This window comes from Melospiza melodia, chromosome 15 (assembly GCF_035770615.1).
Source record: "Melospiza melodia melodia isolate bMelMel2 chromosome 15, bMelMel2.pri, whole genome shotgun sequence".
In the NCBI taxonomy this organism is placed as follows: Eukaryota; Metazoa; Chordata; class Aves; order Passeriformes; family Passerellidae; genus Melospiza; species Melospiza melodia.
Window position 1 is genome coordinate 3,097,678 of NC_086208.1, and position 20,537 is coordinate 3,118,214.

General features: G+C 44.4%; 1 protein-coding gene across 10 annotated transcripts in view; it reads left to right on the top strand.

The window, feature by feature from the left end:
* NEO1 (neogenin 1) overlaps window positions 1-20,537 on the top strand; it is a 178,600-nt gene that overhangs the window by 108,300 nt on the left and 49,763 nt on the right. For all 10 annotated transcript variants that reach the window (XM_063169391.1, XM_063169393.1, XM_063169392.1 and 7 more), the window contains exons 6-7: window positions 2,380-2,534; window positions 4,071-4,191. In XM_063169391.1, the coding sequence (XP_063025461.1) occupies window positions 2,380-2,534; window positions 4,071-4,191 (276 nt within the window). The remainder of the gene's footprint in view (window positions 1-2,379; window positions 2,535-4,070; window positions 4,192-20,537) is intronic.

The window sequence follows — 20,537 nt, forward strand, 5'->3', positions numbered from 1 at the left end:
ACCCAAAATAAGGCTGGGTAGGGGAAGGGAGGGGCAGTAGCACAGCTTGTAATAAATAACAGTGCTGAGGATAAATACCAGGGAGGAATAAAAATAATTTTCATAGAGAATAAATTACAGCAATTTGGTGGCAAATAAATTCAGAAGAGAGTTTTTAAATGTCAGTGTTGTGTGTGGTGATAACAGCCATCAGAGAGTAAGCACAGAAATAGCTGAACCTTTTTAAGGTGGAATTTATGGTGTGTTTGGTAAATTTCTGGGAAGTTGGTATGAAAGGGGTGTCTGAATGCACAGGCAGCTGGGCTTGGCCCCATCCAGCTTTTTGCTCCTGTGTGAGAGTTAGAGCTGTGAATATACAGCTTTGTGTAGCTTTGTACCCTTACCTGAGAGGTAAACCACCTCCTTACTCTAAAGTATTTCCATTTATTAATGTCCTCTTTATTCATTTATAATCCAAAACATGAGGGGGTTGGGGCAGCTGCTCACCTCCAGCTGTTTTAATTTAAAAATATTAAATCTACCTGCAATCTTTGGGATCATTTCAGAGGAAGGAGGAAAACATGACCTAGGATTCCTTATCCTCAGCACCAAATAAACCCCATTGAGAGGCCAAATGTGTAAATTGTTTGTCTAAACCCTGTGGCCCTTCCATATTGACTTTCTTTGCTAAATATTAAAGGGCAAAAGGCTGCTTTGGGCTTTCCTGGAACTCCAACAATCCGAGCTGCCAACACAAGTAAGATAATTGCCCTGTGCTGGGAGCACAATAAACACAAATAAACAGGTGGGTGTTCTCTAAAGAGGATACTCCAGGAGTGAGTGCCTGCAGGCTTGGTGCTGCTGAGCCAGAGGAGGGCAAGGGCCCTGGATGCAGCTGGAGGCTCCTGTGAGAGAAATTGTGATGTGTCTGTGCACCAATCACTTGGGGCTGGTGTCCTCAAAAAATCTGTATCTCAGAGTTTGTGTGATTTTAAATGTGTTTGATGGAATTCATCTCACTCTGGGGACTTAAGGACATATAGAAGGCAGCCAAGACCCAGAGTAACACTTTTGGTGCATGTTGTAAGTGAAGAACTTCTGTTCTTGATAGAATTTATGTTCAGCTTCTGCTCTGCTGTGTTATAAATACAGAGCTCCCCTCCTGTACATCCATGAGATGTCAGCACTGTGGTCCAGGGGCAGCTGCCTGCTCATGGACATCCTGTTCCTTGGCTTCCACAGCCAGAGAAGAAACTCCTGGGCTCAGTGCAGCACTCCCAGATAAGCTCAGCTCCTTCACTGGAACATGAGGCTGTGGTGCTCTGGGAAGGCTTCATCTCAGTTTTGTGACCATTCATTTTTAAAAGTACTTTTTGATATAATTATATCTTTTGTTTTCCTATTGACTTGAACTCCCTGAGTTTTAACTTTGCAGTTTATACGCCTCAGTTCCATTTCTTCTTTGGTGTGGTCTCAAGAGGTCATTCCCAACTGGCTGGATCCTGTTGGAACCCTGGATGCTGAGAATTTTAAATTTTCTGTGCTTTAAGGCACAGACCCTCAAGAGAGAACTGCATGTGACCTGAGGCCGTGGAGAAGACTTTAAAAATTGATTGATAGCACTGGGATTATGGGTGTGTAGTTGGTTAGAAATGTGTAATATCACAGGGTGGAAAACTTGGAGTTTGGCATTTTAGAATATAGAAATAAATGTGAAGCAAGATTGAAGTTTTAAGGCAGAGGCAAGTTATTCTTCTTTACATTCTTCTTCCTTCTTCTCCATTTTAGGTTTTAGGTGATATTTTGTAATTAGTACAAAATAATTTGATATTTTGTAATTTGTGGACAGAAAAGTCCACATTGCAGGCTTTGAGTGATCAGTTATTGGGTTAAAAGAGAGAATAATCTAGTGCCACTTCTTAATTGGATAGCTTAGTCTTAAAAGACCTTGTAACAAGAGATTGTTGGCCATTTTGTGCCTTGCTAATGAAATGCTGCTGAACTCATGGCTGTGAGTGTATTTCACTGATAAGAAGTAATAAACACCTGAGTCTGAACATGAACTGCCATCTCAAATACCTTCAACCCCAACCTCTAGAACCCACAGGATCCCAGGATGGTTTGGGCTGGAGGGGACCTTAGAGATCCTGTCATTCCCAACCCTCTGCTGTGGGCAGTGACACCTTCCCTGGACCAGGCTGGCCCAAAAGTGGTTCTAGAAGAACTCCCAGCTCATGTGGGTGTCTGTCAAAGCCAGACTGCTTATTCCTGCTGCCTTTGCTGTTGCTCATGCCAAGTGCCCAGCCCATCTCTTGGTGTCAAGCTGGCTGTGTGTGGGACTGTCAGGTCTCTTTCTCTCTCTAACATCATCTCCTTGTCTTTGTTCCCTCCACCCTGAAGTTCCCCCCACGTTCCTGAAGCGCCCCGCCAACATCTACGCACACGAGTCCATGGACATCGTGTTTGAGTGCGAGGTGACCGGGAAGCCAACGCCGACCGTCAAGTGGGTCAAGAACGGGGACGTGGTCATCCCCAGCGACTACTTCAAAATCGTGGTGAGTGCTCTGCCCATCCTGCATGTGTTTGGCCTGGCAGTTCTGCACAGTCATGGAGATTGGGTCCTTCTCTAGAACCTGCCTTTGTCCTGCTGATGTTGGGTATCACCAGCTGGGGTCTCTGTACAAATCACAGACAGGGTGGGACTGCTGGGAACGTGCCTTGAACTGTTGTATTTTCCAGCATCACTCTCATTACATGGTTATGACAATGGGAAGATGCCAGCAGCTCACATCCCAGGCATGTTTTGGCCTGTCAGTTCTTCATAATGATGGAGATTGGGTTCTTCTGTAGCACCTGCTTTTGTCCTGTTGATGTTGGGTATCACTGGCTTCGGTCTCTGTACAGATCACAGACAGGATGAGGCTGCTGGGAACGTGCTTTGAGCTGTTTTATTTTCCAGCATCACTCTCATTACATGGTTATGACAATGGAAGATGCCATCAGCTCACATTCCAGACAGCAGAGCAAGAACTTAATGTTACAACTTACTTTAAAAGTTTTTTGACCAATCACACAAAGCAAAAGCACATTGACAGTAGTTCTATCCAACCACTATAAACACGTGTACCTTCTGTTAAAACAATGCTTGCTTATTTTGGATACAATATCTGCTTGCAAGCCTTAAAACACAATGCACAGAGCTCCATTATTAAGCTTAGAACTCCCTAATATCTCACTGGATACATTTTTCTGTAGCTTAGGGAGTTATTCTAGCCAAATGTTAATACACAGACCATTGTTCTATTTCTCCTTACTTTTCTACTTCTTTCATAATTTTTCTGCTGACCAATCTCATGGCTACTGCTTATCTCTACTCACAGTTCTGCTGTCTCTGAGGCTGCCTTTTGCAGCTTTCCCAAAACCCTCTGATTTTGTGGATTCCCACAGTTTGGGACCTGGAAGAGAAATGGTTTCTTGAATCCCTTTAATGTACATTGCTTATGTTGTAAGAGTTGATGTCTTTATAGCTTGGAATTTCCAGGAGACTTGGGCACACAGGGTGGCAAAATGCACTGTCAAAGTATGAGCTCACCACGACCACTGACTGTGTGCTGCAGTCTGTGCCCCATAAAAATTCCAGTTTCTAGCAGGAGCTGAAATAGAAATGTAACTGAGCCGTGGATGGTGAGTTTGGCACAGGGGTGCTTCCACAGGGAGATTTTAGGTGCAGTGAAAGGCATTATTGAGGCATTTGAGAAATGAATGGCTGTGTAATGGGGTGTGCCTGGCTTGTAGGGCTGTGAGCCTCACTCAGGGTCCAAAACACCACCAGAACAGCTGGGGAAACATCAGGATTTGCCAGTGCTGTGTGATGCTAGAAAATGATAGCCATTAATGAGAGCTTCTGCTGCTTTTTGAACCCACTAGAACATGAGGATTCGGGGCAGGGGAGGTGAGATCTGGGAGCTCCAAACACACTTTCCCAGTTGCTGTCAGAAGTTTCTCCTGCCACAGTAACATGCCCTGCTGACACCATTGTTTTGGCAATTGCAGCCCACTTCTAAGTGTTGTTTTCTCCCTTTGCTCCTCAGAAAGAACATAACCTGCAAGTTTTGGGGCTGGTGAAGTCTGATGAAGGATTCTATCAGTGCATTGCAGAAAACGATGTTGGAAATGCTCAGGCTGGAGCCCAGCTGATAATACTTGACCTTGGTAAGATAAACTGTGACAGCAGAGAGCCAAAAGTGGGGAGGGACCATTCCAAGGGACCTTTGCACATGGTGGGTTCTGTCTATAGCTCAGCCAATAGAGCAAGGTGATTTATTTAAAAATCATGTCAGTGATCCAGTGTTGTTTCCTGTACACTTAGTGAGGAGAACTGAAGGAATTCTACAGGATGCAGCCTGTAGTTTAAATAATATTTGGTGCAATAATAAAACATGGTCAGAAATGTTGCATGCTGAGCTTTACAAGCAATGGCAGAGTAGCCAGAATGAAAGCAGTCACTAAAATCACAAACCTGGAAAAGAAGAGCTTATGGAGCACATCCCAAATCACCCCAAATATTTTATATCAAAGTGGCTCCAGTGTCAGAAGCTTTTTTCTGCTATTAGTGTAAAAAATAGTGAGCTTTGTCATTCCTGCAACCTGCAGCTGCACATCTGGGGGTTTACAGCTGCAGTTTAAGGTAAATATTTGTCCCTGTGCTCCGATCAGTGGAACTCCTGCCAGTGCTCTCTGAATTGCATGGCTGGGGTGGCAAAGCAGAACAATTGGTGTTTAATGATTAAAGACCCCAACAGAGAGGTACTGCAAATATCATCACTAAGGCATCAGGTTGTTTCACTCTTTCAGGTCACAGAGTTCTGAAAAATAATTTCTAAGAGCCCAAGGAAGAAAACCCCAGAGGATGAGGGGTGACAAGTCAGACAGGAAAATACTAAAGCTGTACTGAGGGGGGCTTTGTGTTGTCTTTTTGAAGGGGCTTGTTTTAAATGCTAATTTCTTTCTTATTTGGATGGAGAGAATTTAGGAGAAACAGTCTTAGCCATGGCTGGAGGTTTGATGGAACTTCCCACCTTGAACAGTTGTGACTCTGCTGTCCCTGGCTTTGGTGTCCAGTGTGCAGAGAGTGAACTTGGACTGAGCCATGAAGAGAGATTTCCTGTTTATTTTCCAGTTGTTTTGTAGGATAGCTGTGCATTTGCTGCTCCCTCTGAATTCCTCTTTGGATCTGGGTGTGTTTCAGTGCTGGCTGAAGAGCCCCAGGTACTCCCCACAAGGATCTGGGGAATGCAGGGTGCCCTCTCCTGGGGTCAGGGCCTTTAATGCCACAGAGCAGTGTCAGGAGTCTGCATCCAGCACTGCCTTGCTGTCATCAGATTGCCAGAAAAATGATGAAAAGGAATTTAATTTCTGCTCTGTGCATTAATCACCTGAGTGGTTTGCAGCCCCTTCCAGCAGAAGCATTATTCCATATTCTCCACGTTTCAAACACTGAATAATGAATGGCCTTGGCTTTGGGAGCCCTGGCCAAGCCTGTGCTTGCACCCAGCTCCCAGCAGTGGTTTCTAAATGACTCTCACTGTTGTTATTGGAGTTCCTGTGGTCTCACTGCTCTTCCTTTCCCTCCCCTGCTGTTTGTCCAGTGGTTTCTCCTTCCTGCTCTGCTCCACACCTCATCCTGCTGTCCTCAAGGACTTTGCTCATGATGTCCTTTCTCTTTTGCATGCTGCCAGAGGATTTGGGCTGCAGTGGTGGAGTCTCACTGGGGGTGTAGAGACACACCCAAGGCTGTGTCCCTGGAACTCTGGGGCCATTGAGATGCTGTTCTCCAGCAGGGAACACCCCATGGAACATCTGAGTGCAACTGTGCTGTGCAGGGGGCTGTGGTGGGCAGTGCCATGAGGAATGAGTGTGATATGTGAAATCTGACAATTCACAGGTGGAGGAAATACAGATATTGGGTTTAAAATACCTTCTGTCAATCCATGAGCATTGGAGAAGGAAACTGTTCTGGGAAAGAGGGGGAAGGTATCACATGCAGTAGTGGCAGCTGGCTTGGTATGAAAATTCACACTCCTAATTTGAGCAAAAACTATTCTGAACGTTTCAATCATTAATTCAGAAAACTTTTTCTTTTAATTATTTCATAGCTGCTGCTGAGAAATGCCAACTTTACCAATTTGAAAAGTAACTTCAGTGAACAAAATGTTGATTAAGTGTTCATCAAAGTTCTTCCCAGTTAGCAGTGCTTCCCTTCCCGTGCTGTTCTGTTTTCTCCTTCCTGCTGGAACTGGCAAACATCTGGCTATTTACAAACCATTTCTCATTAGCCCTTTTGCTTATCAAATTGATCTTGAATGAACTAAATGCAAATGAGCAAGTGGAAGCCCTGGGGAGTTTCTCAGGGAGGCCACGTCAGTTCTCGCATCCAAGTGCAGTCCCACATCTGTGCTTTGTGCTCCTGCAAGGCAGTGGGAGTTTGAAATGCAGGGAGGGGAAAACATTCAGCTGCTACAAAGGGAGATGTCTGTGTGTCTGTGTTTGGACAGATTTCTGACTTGGAGAGAGCAGGAATTTGGTGATTCATCTTCTGCACAGCCTGGGCACAGCCCCACAGAAACCTGTATAAAGTCTGTGACTCTCATCTCCTGCTATGAGCTTGATATAATCATCCATATAACACAACATTTTAGGCTGGGCTTTTTTGTGTTGGGGGTGAGTTCTGGGTACCTTTTAGTACACAGGAAAGTGGAAAATGTTAAAGCACAGAATTGAAAGACTTCTTGAATGGCTTTTCCTCTAAACTTTGGTAATTCTGTTAATACATTTAGAAAAGTTTGCACCTGGAAAGGGATTGGCCATACAGAGTCCACAACCCTTGCTTTTTCAGGAGTGTATGAAAGAACCATGGTGTTTAGAGCAAGTGTTTGTAATTGAGGACAAGTGTTTGTAATTGAAAAGATTGGAAGGATAGAAAAGAGAGGAAGATTTGGGTCAGTGGTCTGAGTTAAATCCTCTTATCCCTGTACTGAACATCAGGTGTAGAATTCTGCAAGGGACTTGAAAAGCCTCTCATATGCTTTCCAGCCACTTTGGAATTTGAAGCTGTGTCCCTGTTTAAGATACTGGCCCTGGACACTCACTGCCTTTCAGAATTTCCCTGGAGTGCCTCTGCTGCCTGCTCTGCCTTTCAGGAAGAATTTGGGAACTCCCTAAAAGAAGGAAATTCCTCAATGACCTCATTACTTTGCACTTGAACTTCTCAGTCTCAATGCTTCTCTCTTTGCCTCCTTGATGAAGAGATGAGTGCCTTGGTGTCCTGCAGATGAGGGATTTGGTGTCCTGCAGATGAGGGATTTGGTATCCTGCAGATGGGTGCCTTGGTGTCCTGCAGATGGGTGGCTTGGTGTCCTGCAGATGAATGGTTTGATGTCCTGCAGATGGGTGCCTTGGTGTCCTGCAGATGAATGGTTTGATGTCCTGCAGATGCCCCCATGGAGGACTTCTGCCTATCCCAGAATCTCCATCGTGCCTTGGGAATGCCTTTCTCAGCAATCTCAAGTCTCTCCTCCCCCATTTTCACACAAACCCAGCTAGCTTTACTTCCAATCCTCAATGCTCAGCCCCTGGATGTCCCAGCTATGGAGCAGATACTCTGAATTACAGCAGAGCCATTCCTTGTCATCACTTTTACAGCATTTTTGTGTGTGTGGGGTGAGACACTCGGGGTAACAGAGGCATTTGGGGTTTCTTGGTGCTGTAACCCAGCCTTGTCCAGGGAATCTGGCCCTGCTCATGCTGCCATGTGGGGACTGGGAAAAGAACAGGTGGCAACAAGTAGGAGGAGGGAGGCAGATGGTTCCCTGTCACCCTGTGTGAAAGGCATTGACGAGTACTCAGGCACCAGGGAAAAACAGGAGTGATGCCTGAACGCTGTGGAAAGCAGGGTTTGGACTGTAAACAAATATGCTGTGCTATGGGAGAACAATTTCAAACCCTCCTTTCACATGCACTGTGTCACCTTCACAACTGAAGGGGGGTGTTTTGGGGGGCTCTTGTACTTTTATACTACAAAATTGGGGTTTTTCACTATGTTGTGACTTGTACAGGAGTGACATCTCAGAGTGAATGAGTTGAATACCCTGCTGTAGGAACCATGTCAGGATTGTTTGTAATGGAACTTTAAAATCTTTAAAATCAGTTTTTTCATGAAAAAAGGTCTCTGTCCAAGCAAGGGTATCCTGCATGTGATGAATTATTCCCAGCATGGGAAGCAAGAAGGAGGAATTAGAAATCTGTGAGTGGTTGTAGGGCTGTGAGGCTTTGGGGTCACAGAGACATCTGGGGATGACTCCATGGGATGGGTGCAGGTTCCTCAGGGAGGAGGGGCAGGGAATTGGGTCATCCTCAAAGGCTGATTGCAGCATTTCCTCCCTTTGGAGAGTCAGTGGATGGAAGGAGGGCAGTGTGTGTCTGCCTGACATCACAGAGGATGTTGGAGTAAAGTCTGACAGCACTGCATGGTCCCAGTGCCTCTGCTGAGTCCAGTTCCATGGATCCTAACTTGGAGGGAGTTTTAAAGACATCATTTATTGCCTTCAATCTGTGCTTTATTGAAGCAGTTGAGTTCTGTCCAGGCCTGGTGCTGCATAAACAATTCCATTTAGTGCTGGCACCTCTCTGCCAGGGTTTGGCCATCAGCTGTGTGCAGGCTTGGAGCACTGGAGGGAGCTGGGGGCTTCTCTGAGCCCCACAAAGGTGGAGAACATCAGGAATCTGATCCAGGTTTCCCAAAGCCAGCACATTTCAGTTAAGGTTGTGCTGAAAATCTGTCATTTCTGCCCTGCAGATGGTACTGGACTGGTTGAAGTCACTTCAGGCTGACTTGGAGATTCCCATTCCTCACACAGGGGCCATTTCAGCTCCCCTGCCCTGACTGAAAAGATTCTCAGCTATAGCTGGATTTTAAAGGCAATGTTAAAAGCCTTATTTCAGTCAGGATAGATGAAATACTCTGTGTTTTCCATAACTATAAGCTTCATTATGCTGTTTTAGGAGGTAAATAGAAGTTCTTGTTGACAAGTTTTGGCTCCTACTGAAAGAAATGCAAGAGTTGGCACTAACAGGCCAACTGTGCTCTGCTTTGAAAAACTCAGTTCCACATTTGGGTATTTGCCATGTGTAAAAAATCCCATAAATAGGCCTTGCCTGGTTCAGCCCTGAGGCAGACTCCTCTCCTGTCACCTCAGGACCTATTTTGGATGTTTTTATAGATCTGATGTACCTTCTCAGGCTCTCTCTCTCACAGAGGTGATGCTTTAGAGTATTTTTTAGTTACATATTGTGAATGAAATCATTCTCAGTCCATGGAATTCTGTGCAGTTCTTGGAGACTACAGAAGTACTTGAAAAATCTGCAGGATGTTGTGAATGAAATGCCAGAGCAAGATAAAAATATATTGTTCTTATTCAAAGAGCATTAAAGGAGGACTCTCAGTGTTCCTCTGCAGGATCTCCTGTTTCCTCTCTCACACAGAAACACTCTCATGTTCTTTCTGCCTTGTCCAATTTTGCATGTCTTCATGGGAAGAGGTCCCTGTGGTTTCCAGGAGTGGCTTTCAGGAGTCTCAGCATCCACCAGGAAGAAATAGATAAAAATTGAGCAGGGAGGCTGCAAAGCCTTGCAGACCAAAATTCACATTTTCTGCCCAGAGGAAAAAGTACTGAAAGGAATGAAATGTGGATTTTGGGAGTGAGGGGGGTGGTGAGGGTGGAACTGGATGTTCAGGCAGCACAAAGAGCCCATGGTTCTGGGAGAGCAGCTCTGTGCACTGGGGACATGGGGAGGAACCTCTGCTCTGGTGGAATGGGAAGATCTGAAAGTCACAGAATGGAAAATGCAGTGGGATGAGATCATCTGAGCCAGGAGTAGCAGGGGAGCTTCCTCCCTGCTTCTGTTTGATCTCCACATATCCCTGAGGCTTTCCACTCACAGGATTAAAGTTTGTCCCCAGAAAGCTTTAAAAGCAGCAAATGGCAAATCCCAAGCTGCACATGGGGAACATTTAAGAACTCCTGGCAGTGCTGGGGCTCCACAGAGCTGGGAGCTTTCCTGAAGTCCCTCCTTCATGCTGGCCCTGCAGCATGCACCCAGCATCAGATGGGTGCTGCAGGAACAGCTTGGGAGCCTCATTTGGAGAGCTGTGCTTCAGGAACATAAACAGCATCTGAAATCACAAACTGACTTCAAACACTCACAGCCAAAGCCAAACTCAGGGAATGTTTTGTACTGGTTGTGTACACTCCAGTGCTAATTTTCTGTAAACACAGCAGTGTGTGCTCCTCTTTAGTGCTGAAAGAGTGGGGGTTTGGGGTTTAATTTTGATTTTAATTTACATTACTTAACTATTATTCCTCAGGGAAAGGCAGCATTTGTGTTTCTCATGGCTGCATGTCTGTTCAAAATGGCCTGGGAGCTGTTTGAATGCAGTCAGTTCCATTTCTCGACTCAATTCCTGTTTAATAAATGATCTTTATTTATTCCTTTTTTATGGGCCCTGCTAATATATAGTCTTATTGAGAAGCAGAACTGATTAAACCACCCTAGATCCCAAACTTCTTGAACGTTTAACTTGATGAAACAGGAGCTAAGCAGCTCTCAGTAGCCTATTCATGTTTAAAGCTGGCACAGGCTTGGAATAAATTGCTCTAATTTAGATTAAATTAGGAATAGATTAATGTTTGCCAGCGTGCTGTGAATTGCAGGGAGGCAGAACAGCATTTATATTGTGCTTATTAGTTTTCATTTCTTGTTTTATGGCTGTATTTACAGTTGGCTTGGCAGAGAAGTGGGAATTCACCTCCTGATGGAATTCATACAGGGTTGGGTGCCCTGGCTTCAGTCTGAGCCCACAGATAAAGGCTTGTGGGGATGCTGCTGGTGCTGCAAACACTGGCACCTTGAATTTTGCTTTTCACCAGGGCATTTGATGGATAGAAGGAACTTGAAGAAATTCCATGTCATGTTGGAAAAGGAGTGATAGGTAAGGGATGTTCAGAGCAAGGGCCTGGAGGAGCAAAACCCTTCAGTATTTTATGAAAAATACACATTAATAGCAGTTTGCTGTCCTCCACCTGTATTATTCCATATTTATTGTCCCACTGCAGAAGTGCACTGAGGTAGGATGTGTATGGAAGGCTCTGAGTCCATTTTATCACTTCTGGCTAATCCTGAATTCCTGAGAGAGTTTCTCAGCCCCATAAAAATCTCTTGGCCACCAGAAAGGCTGAAATCAGCACTGAAATCCACCCATTGCAGTTATGTTTATCCTCATATTTTACATATTCCTGGCAGCTTGGCTGGCTGATGTCATGTCAGGAGTGATTTTCCTGGGAACAAAGCAGTGCTGGTGGCTCCTCTGGCTCCTGCCAGAGAGGAAAATACAAATAATCAGGAGTGGATCACGAGGGCTGTTGTTTTTAGTGGCTTTGCTTTTTCCATGCCTGGATGAGTGGAAGGGCAGGATTAGCTGTAGTTTGATATTCATCATGACTACCAAAGGCATTTCCTCTGCCTTTATTCCTCACATCCAGGGCTCTGAGGATTGACACAAACACCCTTAATTTGTAATTGATCCCAGGCTGGTGTTGGAAAGGGAAAGATCTGATTTTGTCAGTCTCACACCAGCAGGGAGAACAAACACATGGGCTTGGTCTTAATTGGTTGCTTATATTTCAGAGTTGCTAAATGATACAGGAATAGCAGAGACAGCACAATGCCATTTGGAGAGAAGGGCCAGGATTGGTTTTCACTGGCTGAGTGGGTAACAGGACTCATGCTGATGGAGATCTGGAGATGGGAGAAGCCTCTGGTCCTTATTGACAGGGTAACCTGCATGGCCTCATGGGATTTATTCCCGAAGGAAATGCCATAAATCCAGCACAGAAATGTAATTTTTAATAATGTGTGTTCTGTATTGAAGACAGCTGTAAAATGTCACTGTTCTCACTGGGGTAGAACAGCCTGGAGAGGGGGATTCTTTTTCCTGGTTGTTCCCCCTCTCTTCTCCCCCAAAGAAACTCATAATTGTGGATCCAGAGTCCCTAAAGGACAGGGGGATTCTGTGTGGGTTTCCTGGTCACACATCAGCCCTGGAGGTGTTGCAGGAAAAGAAAGAGGGAGAAAAGTCATGCCTGGATCCAGTCACAGCTGAGTGGGGATGGACATTCCTTGGCCCTCCTTCAGGACCAATTTACATTTATAAACTGCTTAAAAAACTATTTTCTTGGGCATTTTTAACAGTGGTCAGTGTCAGTCCACATTTAAATGTTGCATCTCTTGCTGTAAACCCATCATGTACTTCTGGGGAATAACCTTCCATCCTTGTGTGCTGCGAAGTGCACCCCAAATTCAAAACCTTCAATCCTTGTGTGCTGGGAAGTGCACCCCAAATTCCCAAACCTCTGTGCTGGGAAAAGCAGTTTATTCTGAAAATACTCACAGGGTTCCCTTTTTCTGTTAGAATTAGAAATATGAGGAAGCAAGTGAACAATACAGGTTTAAAATGAAAGAGAAGAAGTCTTAATTAAGAGTTTATAAGATTCCCAAATATCTTGATACTCCTCTAGTTCTATAAAAATGGGTGGGTGAGAGGTGGGCAGCAAGGAGCTGTGGCCTTAAGCAGAGAAATCCAGTGAAAATTAATAAAATATCCAGTACCACACCTAACAGTGCTGCTCTGTGGGTGGTTATAGACTAAAAGAGGAAAGGAGGGTTTGAGGGGATCTTCTTTCTCTTAAAAAATATTAATTGTGTAGATACAAACCTAAATGGAAGGAAGACAGAGTGTGGTAGATGTGTAAGAAACAAATAGTTAAATAAGCCATTAATAATTAGTTTAAGTAATTTTTTTAAAGAGCTTTGAGAAATAAGGACAATTTTGACAGCAAGCAGCTTGTGCAGCCTCATCTGCTGCAGCTCCAGTTTGGCAGAGTTGGTGCTGCCAGGTTGTTCCAAGTGGCAGCAGCTCCCAAACAGAAGGAGGAGATGTCCCACTTGCAAGGTGGTTTTTGGAGAGAAGCAGCCATGGAGTGGTGACTGCACAGGGAGCCCTGTGGCAGGCAGGAGTGATGCACCTCACTCCATGGTCTCAGATTCTGCTGCTCACAGTGACCCTGAGATGTGCCACAAAATCTCTTTTCCCAGCCTGGCAGTTGAAGAAGGAGTCAGAGCTCTTCAGTTCTCGTTCTCAAGGTTGTTCATTGTTTCTTATCTATAAAATTCTTTCTCTGGCCTGCTGAGGTCCATTCAGCAGGTCAGACAGAGGCACACTGACCACTCTCAGGGCAAGTGTTATCTTTTTATACTAAAAACTACATGTACATTATTTACCATAACTTCCCAATACCTATCACCTATGTTACATACTGAGCTTCTACTCTAAACCAATCAATCCAAAAGTGCCAACATCACAGCAGAAGATGGAGGCCAAGAAGAAGGAGGACAAAAGCTGGATACACCCAGATTCTTCCATCTTGCCCCCTGAGCTCCCACTCTAAAAACTTCAAAAATCTATTTTTCACCCTGTGATAAATTCACTATCATTCTACTTAAACTTTCATGGCTTGTAATTCTTCATATAAGGTTGGTAATTGTTTTTTCCAAGGGCTAAATCAAAGGCACAGGGTCTTGGGTTCTGTGCCAAGGTCTCTGAGCCCCCTGGGCAGGGGCTTGAGCCATCCAGGACAGCCAGAGGGATGTCCTGGGTTCCAACAGTCAGAAGGCTCATTTATTACTTTATGATACTATATTATATTAAAGAATACTATACTATACTAAAGAATACAGAAAGGATACTTACAGAATGCTAAAAAGATAAAAATGAAAACTCCTGACTCTTTCCAGAGTCCTGACACAGCTTGGCCCTGATTGGCCAAAGAGTGAAAACAACTCCCAGCAGAATGCAATGGAACAATCACCTGTGGGTGGACAATCTCCAAACACATTCCACATGAGCACATGAGGGAAGGGAAGGGCAGGGCCCAAGGGCACCAGAGGAGTTTTTGGTAGGACCCAGGGGAACTTTAGAGGCATCCTGAGCTCTTCAGGTGAGCCAGTGGCAGTGCAGAGCTGAATCCTTTGCACAGGACACGGGGATTTGTTTGTCACTGCTTCTCAAGGGCTGTGCTTGAACAGAGCTCAGTTATTTGAGAATAAAGTCACAGCTCTGCTGCCATTATTGAAGTCAGATTGCAGAACACTCTTGCAGGCTCTGCTGCTCTCAAGAGATTTAATTCTTCAGAGGAGTTCAATTGATGAATATTCACAGTAAGAGCAAACCTTGGCCAGGGTTTTTTGGGGACACTTCCAGGCAGTTTTTTTGCCTCAGGTTCTATGTGTGTGTTTTGTTTGGGGTTTTTGATTCTTTTTCTTAAGGAGTAGCTGTTTAAAAATATTAATTCTTTAAATTAATTTGAATTTGAAGGCCATACCCATCATTTTACAATATATGTTATGGTTTGAATTTCTTTCCAATGACGAAACATGTTTCAAAGCAGTTTTGCAATCCGTGGGGACAGGTGAGGTGTGTTTGGCTTATTTCCCTTTTTTTAATAACCTGAGTCTCATGACTGCAATCCCTGCAGGGTTTTTTCCCTTTCCATCCTCCCCTGGAGCTGTGGGCTGTGGCTGGAGCCAGGGGGTTCCTGCTGCCCTTCCTGGAATGCGTCACCGGGGCTGTCACGCCTCTTTAAGGGCTGTTTTATGAGACAGGAAAAAATCAAATTGTTTCCTCTACACCAAAGCATTTCATGCTGAAAGGGGAATGGGAGGAGGGCTCGTTATCAGGAGGGGTTTTATGACTTCCTTTAAAACACAGGCTCCCAGTCAGAATGTGTTTATCACTATTTTTATATATCCCAGTTTATTGAGCACCCAGCAGTGCTTGTTCACAATGTGAAACAGAACCAAATAAATGCCTAAAAATCAGAATCACTGAGTGGCAGTTAGACACTTGCTTGTTCTCAATTTTGGGGAATTTTTTGCACTCAATTTGTGCATTGAGTGAAGAGTAAATAACAGCTCTCGCTCCCAGTGGTGATGTAAATTAATCTAAGGCAATTAAAAATTTAAAATAAGGCATTTTGTCTGCTCTGAGCTAAACATGTCAGCATAGAGGAATAAATAAGGAAGAATCTCCATTTCATTTATGAGTAAAATGAGAATATTGGTAGGAGAGGGTCTGTTCCTCAGGGTGAGGGTTGAATTTGGGTTTTTAAGTGTGTGAGGGACAAAATTTATTTTAAGTGTTGAGTGGAGTTCTTTCCCTCAGACCTTTCCTTTGAGGTGATGCAGGGAAATGCTTGTGTGGGTTCAGCTCCTGAGCCCTTTGCTCTGTGGTTCCTGCAGGTGTAATTCCCAAAGGAATCACACTCAGATTACACCAATTCCCAAAGGATGCTTTGGTTCCTGTGGTTCCTGCAGGTGTAATTCCCAAAGGAATTAACCTCAGATTACACCAGTTGCCAAAGGATGCTTTGGTTCCTGTGGTTCCTGCAGGTGTAATTCCCAAAGGAATCACACTCAGATTACCCCAATTCCCAAAGGATGCTCAGTGGCTCTGTGTCCAGCTGTGCTTCCCTCAAGGTGTTGGTTCCAACACTGTCCTGTTTGACTTTCTAACACATTTCAAAAATCACCCATTCCAAATTCCATACATTTCCAGATTTCCAAGATTTGAGTCCACAAAGTTCTGCAGTTTAAATTAGCTCATGAGGAATAATTAAGTCTACAAAATCCTAAATTGGAGGGTGTTTTCTGTTAAGCAGAAATGGGTCCGTGATATACACCAGGGGGTGATGGTGGCTGTCTTTGGAAATCCAGGATATTCAGAACTGACTTTCCACCCTCTTCTCTCCACATCTGTTCAATCTCTGTTCCTCTGTTCCAGCTTTGCACTAAAGCATCAGTTTGTGGAGGGAATCCCAGGGATTTCTTTAAATTATTTTTCCCAAGGGAAGAAGTTAATTCAATTATTACTGATCTGGTGAGACCAACTTCAGCACTTTGGCTGTTTGTCTGAAATTTCTTGGGCCAGGTAACTTGGCTTTGTTTGAAGGTGGTATCCCTCAGGGAACAGCAATAACCAGGTGATCCCTTCTGGTGGAAATGTTTGTTTTGAGCATTTGAACAAGGACAACAATTGGATACAAGCAAAAACAAGGACAAAAAGAGAAAGCAAAATTTTGAAGGGTGTTGTGTGGTGTGAACTTACTAATTTTGTTATTTCATGTTTATTATTGCACTGCAGCCAAGTGCTGTTGTTATTTTTAAATAGGATAAGCATAATGAAATCAGTGGGATTTGACTGTGACTGCAAAATCACAGCTGCTTAATCCTGATCTGAGCTGAATCCTTCCGTGGAGACACCATGAACCAAAGTTCAGATTCAGGGGAACAGTGCAATAGGTAAAAGAAAAAGTTTGAAAGTCTTTATTACATTTCTGGAACCAGTTAAATAGATTTATGGGAAAAATATTATTTATTGAGTACACAGTTTTATATGAATACCTCAAATCAAAATTAAACATTTGGTGCCTCTTAGGAATTTTTTTTTCTTAGGGAATACAATTAAAATATTAGAGGTGTTGAGATCTGAATGTCCTAGGTAATTTTTTTTTTCCAAAAGATTTGTTGGCAAAATAGTTATTTGCTATTTTTAGTTGTAGTAGATCTTTGTTGCTAAAATCATGTTTCAAATCTCTAAAATCCACCCTGAAGTCCTTCCAAAGAGAACTTTCTCTTCTCCTCCTCCAGGTATGAACTGATGCCCCTGTTCCTTATTTTCAGAAAATATCAAGGTAACTCAGGTGGTGGCACTGCCAGGTGGGCACCCAGGGGACTGGAGTGTGCCCAGAGTTCAGATAAGGCTGGAGCAGATAACATTGCTGTCCCCCCTTTGTGTGGAGCTGATGGTATCACTGGAATGTTGTTGTCAAACAGGAGGAAGCCTGGATATGCCAGCAGGGGGAAGGCAGGAAAAAGGAAATCTGAACACAGCATGGAAAGTATTTCCAGTGATTTCATAACAGCCAGAGGGTTCAGGGAGTGGTTTTCAGGTGTGGCTGGGTTGTTTAGAAAAGATCTCCTGGGTGGTGGCCCTGGACCAGCTCTCTGGGCAGGCTCCCTCTCTTTGTTACCCGTGGTTTTCCTGCAAGATGAGAAGGTGGGGTCACACCACCCCATGGACACCTTCACCTCTTGGGTGTCACCAGCCCAGTGCTGGGGCAGTTCCAGCCTTGTTACTGACTGATTCCAGTCCAAATCCTTGTGGCTCTTTGCACACCCTGTGAAGTATTTTGATAAAATAGTTGTAGAGTTTGATATCTGCTCAGAAGGAGCCCTGGGAAGGGCTTGAGGATCAGCAGCTGAATCCTCACCCTGCATCCCTGGGATTCCTCTGGGGCTGCCTTGGCTGGCACTGTTGGTGTCACCTGAGCAGCACAAACACATTCCTGTGCATTCCTTGGAATGCTGGGGGATGTGAGGAAAACCATTTCCATGGGGAAATAGTTTCTAGGACAAAGTTTTAAAATTCTGCTTCTGATGTGGCTGGGAATTATGGCCAGGATGCAGGGGTGGAACTCTGCTGCCTGGAGTTGTGTTCCAGGAGTTCCAGCATCCCTCTGGTTCCAGTTCCTCCCCAGCAGCAGATAAATTGTGGTGCAAAGCACAAGACACTTGCTGAATGTGCTTTTAAAAAATGAGATCCATGAAAGCTGTGCAGGAATTTGAATGTGCTTTTAAAAAATGAGATCCATGAAAGCTGTGCAGGAATAACTGCAGAGAACAGCCCAGAGCTGGAGTTGTTAGAAGAGATTTGAGTCGCTTCTTCCATAGTGCTGAAAGCTGGAAAGGACAAAGCCATTCCCTGATTGGTGTTGGAGCTAATTGGGGTGTAATTACTCATTAACAGAGCTCTGAGTGCTGAGCTGTGCTCACCCAGCTGGGGATGAAGCCTCTGTAACAGCACTTGAGGCATTTGTAGGAAACACAGGGGAAAAAGGAAGGAAATCCCTGGATCTTTGGGGTATTTCCTTCAGCTCCTGGCAGCCCCAGGAGTGTTGAAGTGCAGAGTTTGGGGAGTTCTGGGCCCTGCTCACCTCCCCTGTGGGGTTTCAGCTCCTTGCTGCTCTCTCTGGGTCTCAGCTGATTTTTCAGGCATCATGAGGGTTTTGTTGTCTGGAAATGCTCTCCTGTGATGCTGTGGGGAGGAACATTCCTGCTCTGAGCCCTGCACAAGGCTGGAACTGGGTGTCTGTTCTCTGGGAAATCCTGGCAGCTCTCCCAGAGGAGCCCTCAGCTCTCTGTGTGCACATTACTGCACAAAAGATGGATCCATTTCATGAGCTAGGAAGAAAAACACACAAATGTGTGGGGATGGGGTTTAGATGAAGCAGATGAATTTAAGGAATATTCCACTTCAACTCAGCTGAAGGAATTTTAATGATAGTTGAGGGGTGGATTTTGCATCAAATTTGAAGAAATCACATGACAGACAGGTAAGGGAAACCCAAGTATGAGTGATTGGAGATTGAAGTGGATTGGAAATCAGGCAGGACAGTGGGAAAGGTGCTGAAAGCAATGGGCACCAGGCAGTTCCAGCCCTTGTTCACACTGAGGAAGGAATTTTCCAGGTGCAGTGAGAAGGTCTCCAGTCCATGGGAGCTGATGACAAAGACTGGGCTTTAAACACAGGGAAAGCCTGGTGTGATACTGGATGAACCCTGGAATGTCCCTGAGGAGCAGGGAGATGCTTTGGGAAGATCCCCTGACCCCATTCAGGGCTCTTCTGAGTGATCTGGGGAATGGGGCCCTGCTGAGGCCACAGGAGCTGAAAGTGCTGCATTCCTGCAAGAAATCCAATGATGGGACATAAAAAAGCGGGGGTTAGATAAAAATAGATTTTGCAATGAATGTGAAATTAATGGTGTCGTGTATTGATCAGGAGGGGCTGCTGGAGAGCACTTAATTGGGATCTTTAGCTATTAAAGTGTGGAAGGGATAATTAAGGAGGTACCCTGCAGTATGTGTCTCTGTGATGTGTATTTGGAATATCAAAATGGTCCTGGCTCTGGGAATATCTCCAGTTCTGCCCACAGGCTGGTGTTACATTGTACAAATCTGATAAAACCCATGGCTGCTTCTTAGGTCTGTGTCAGGACCTGCCCAGGAAACAGAACAGGAAAAATGAGAGTTCTGCCAATTGAAGAGTTCTCCCAAGCTGATGCTTGGATTGACAAGGGGCTTTGACAATTTAAAATCAGACTCCTCAGTGTTTTTCCCTGAAGGTTTGGTCATTCAGACAACATTTTTTCCTTTAGTCAGCTTTTCTGGGAGGTTTTCTCATTGTGTATCACAACACAAATCCACATGTTCTGGTGGAGATGCCGCAGCTCAACAAGCTTTCCAGTCCTGAATTTCTTTCTGGGGAAAAGCAGACCAATTTTAGTTAGTTTCTATAATTAATGAAAAAATAAATGTATTTGGCAGCATGGATTCCCATGTGGAAAATGTCATCAGGTGGCTTAAGCTTGGTAAATAGTTCAGAATGCAGAAAAATTCCATGTATCCTGAGCTTTGGGGGTTTGTTACTAATTGTGCTGCTTGGAATACTCAGTGGTAATTGGGGTCCAGCTGCTCAGAATCTCACTGTTACATTTACTGGCTGGATTGCTTTAATAGGATTTGGAGAGAGAGTGGCTCTTCCTATGGTTCAGCTTGTGCTGTTAAATCAGCAACCTTTTAATGCAATAATCCCTGGGTTTATCCTGCCTTGGAGTAGCAACATAGCAAGACATGACTGAGGCTAAAAGTTTGGAGAGTGTGGGTATAATCCAGAGCAGCAGTTGTTTCTGCTTGTTAGAGTCACTGTAAAATGATGAAATGGGGTGTGGGACAGAGGAAAATGGCAGGAAAACAGTGGGAAAAGGGCTTTAATTCCAGTGCCATGGGCAGCAGCAGAACCCAACCAGGGCAGGACTGCAGGGTTTGACTGGATGAGTTTGCACTGAAAGGGATTCTGTGTTTTCATCTGTCATTTTGTTTTGATTGAGAAGCATTTCAATGAATTGTGCATGTTAATGAGCTACAGTAGGAAGGGGGGTCTGGGTGTGCATTTGAGTAATACCAGAGGTTGGGGTTTGCTGTCACACATGTGCTCCCAAAGCAATGACACTGTGGTTTGCTGCTGGTATCCTCTCCTGAGGTTTATTTTCCCCCCAGTTCCACCCTTCCCTCCCCTGCCACTTCCATTACAGTGGAGATTTGGTCTGCTTGCCTGACAGTGCCGTGTCCTGTACTCCCCATTAGTGGTCAGTAGTTACCTCTGCCTGCATGTCAGCCTTCAGTTTAATGGCCTTTTTTGTGTGTTCATTTTCTTCTGTTTCCCATCGTGGTTTTGTTTATTTCTTTTACGTTTTTATTTTCTTCTGTTCTCTTTTTTTTCTCTCTCTCTTTTTTTTTTTTTTTTTTTTTTTTTTTTTTTTAAACCGTGG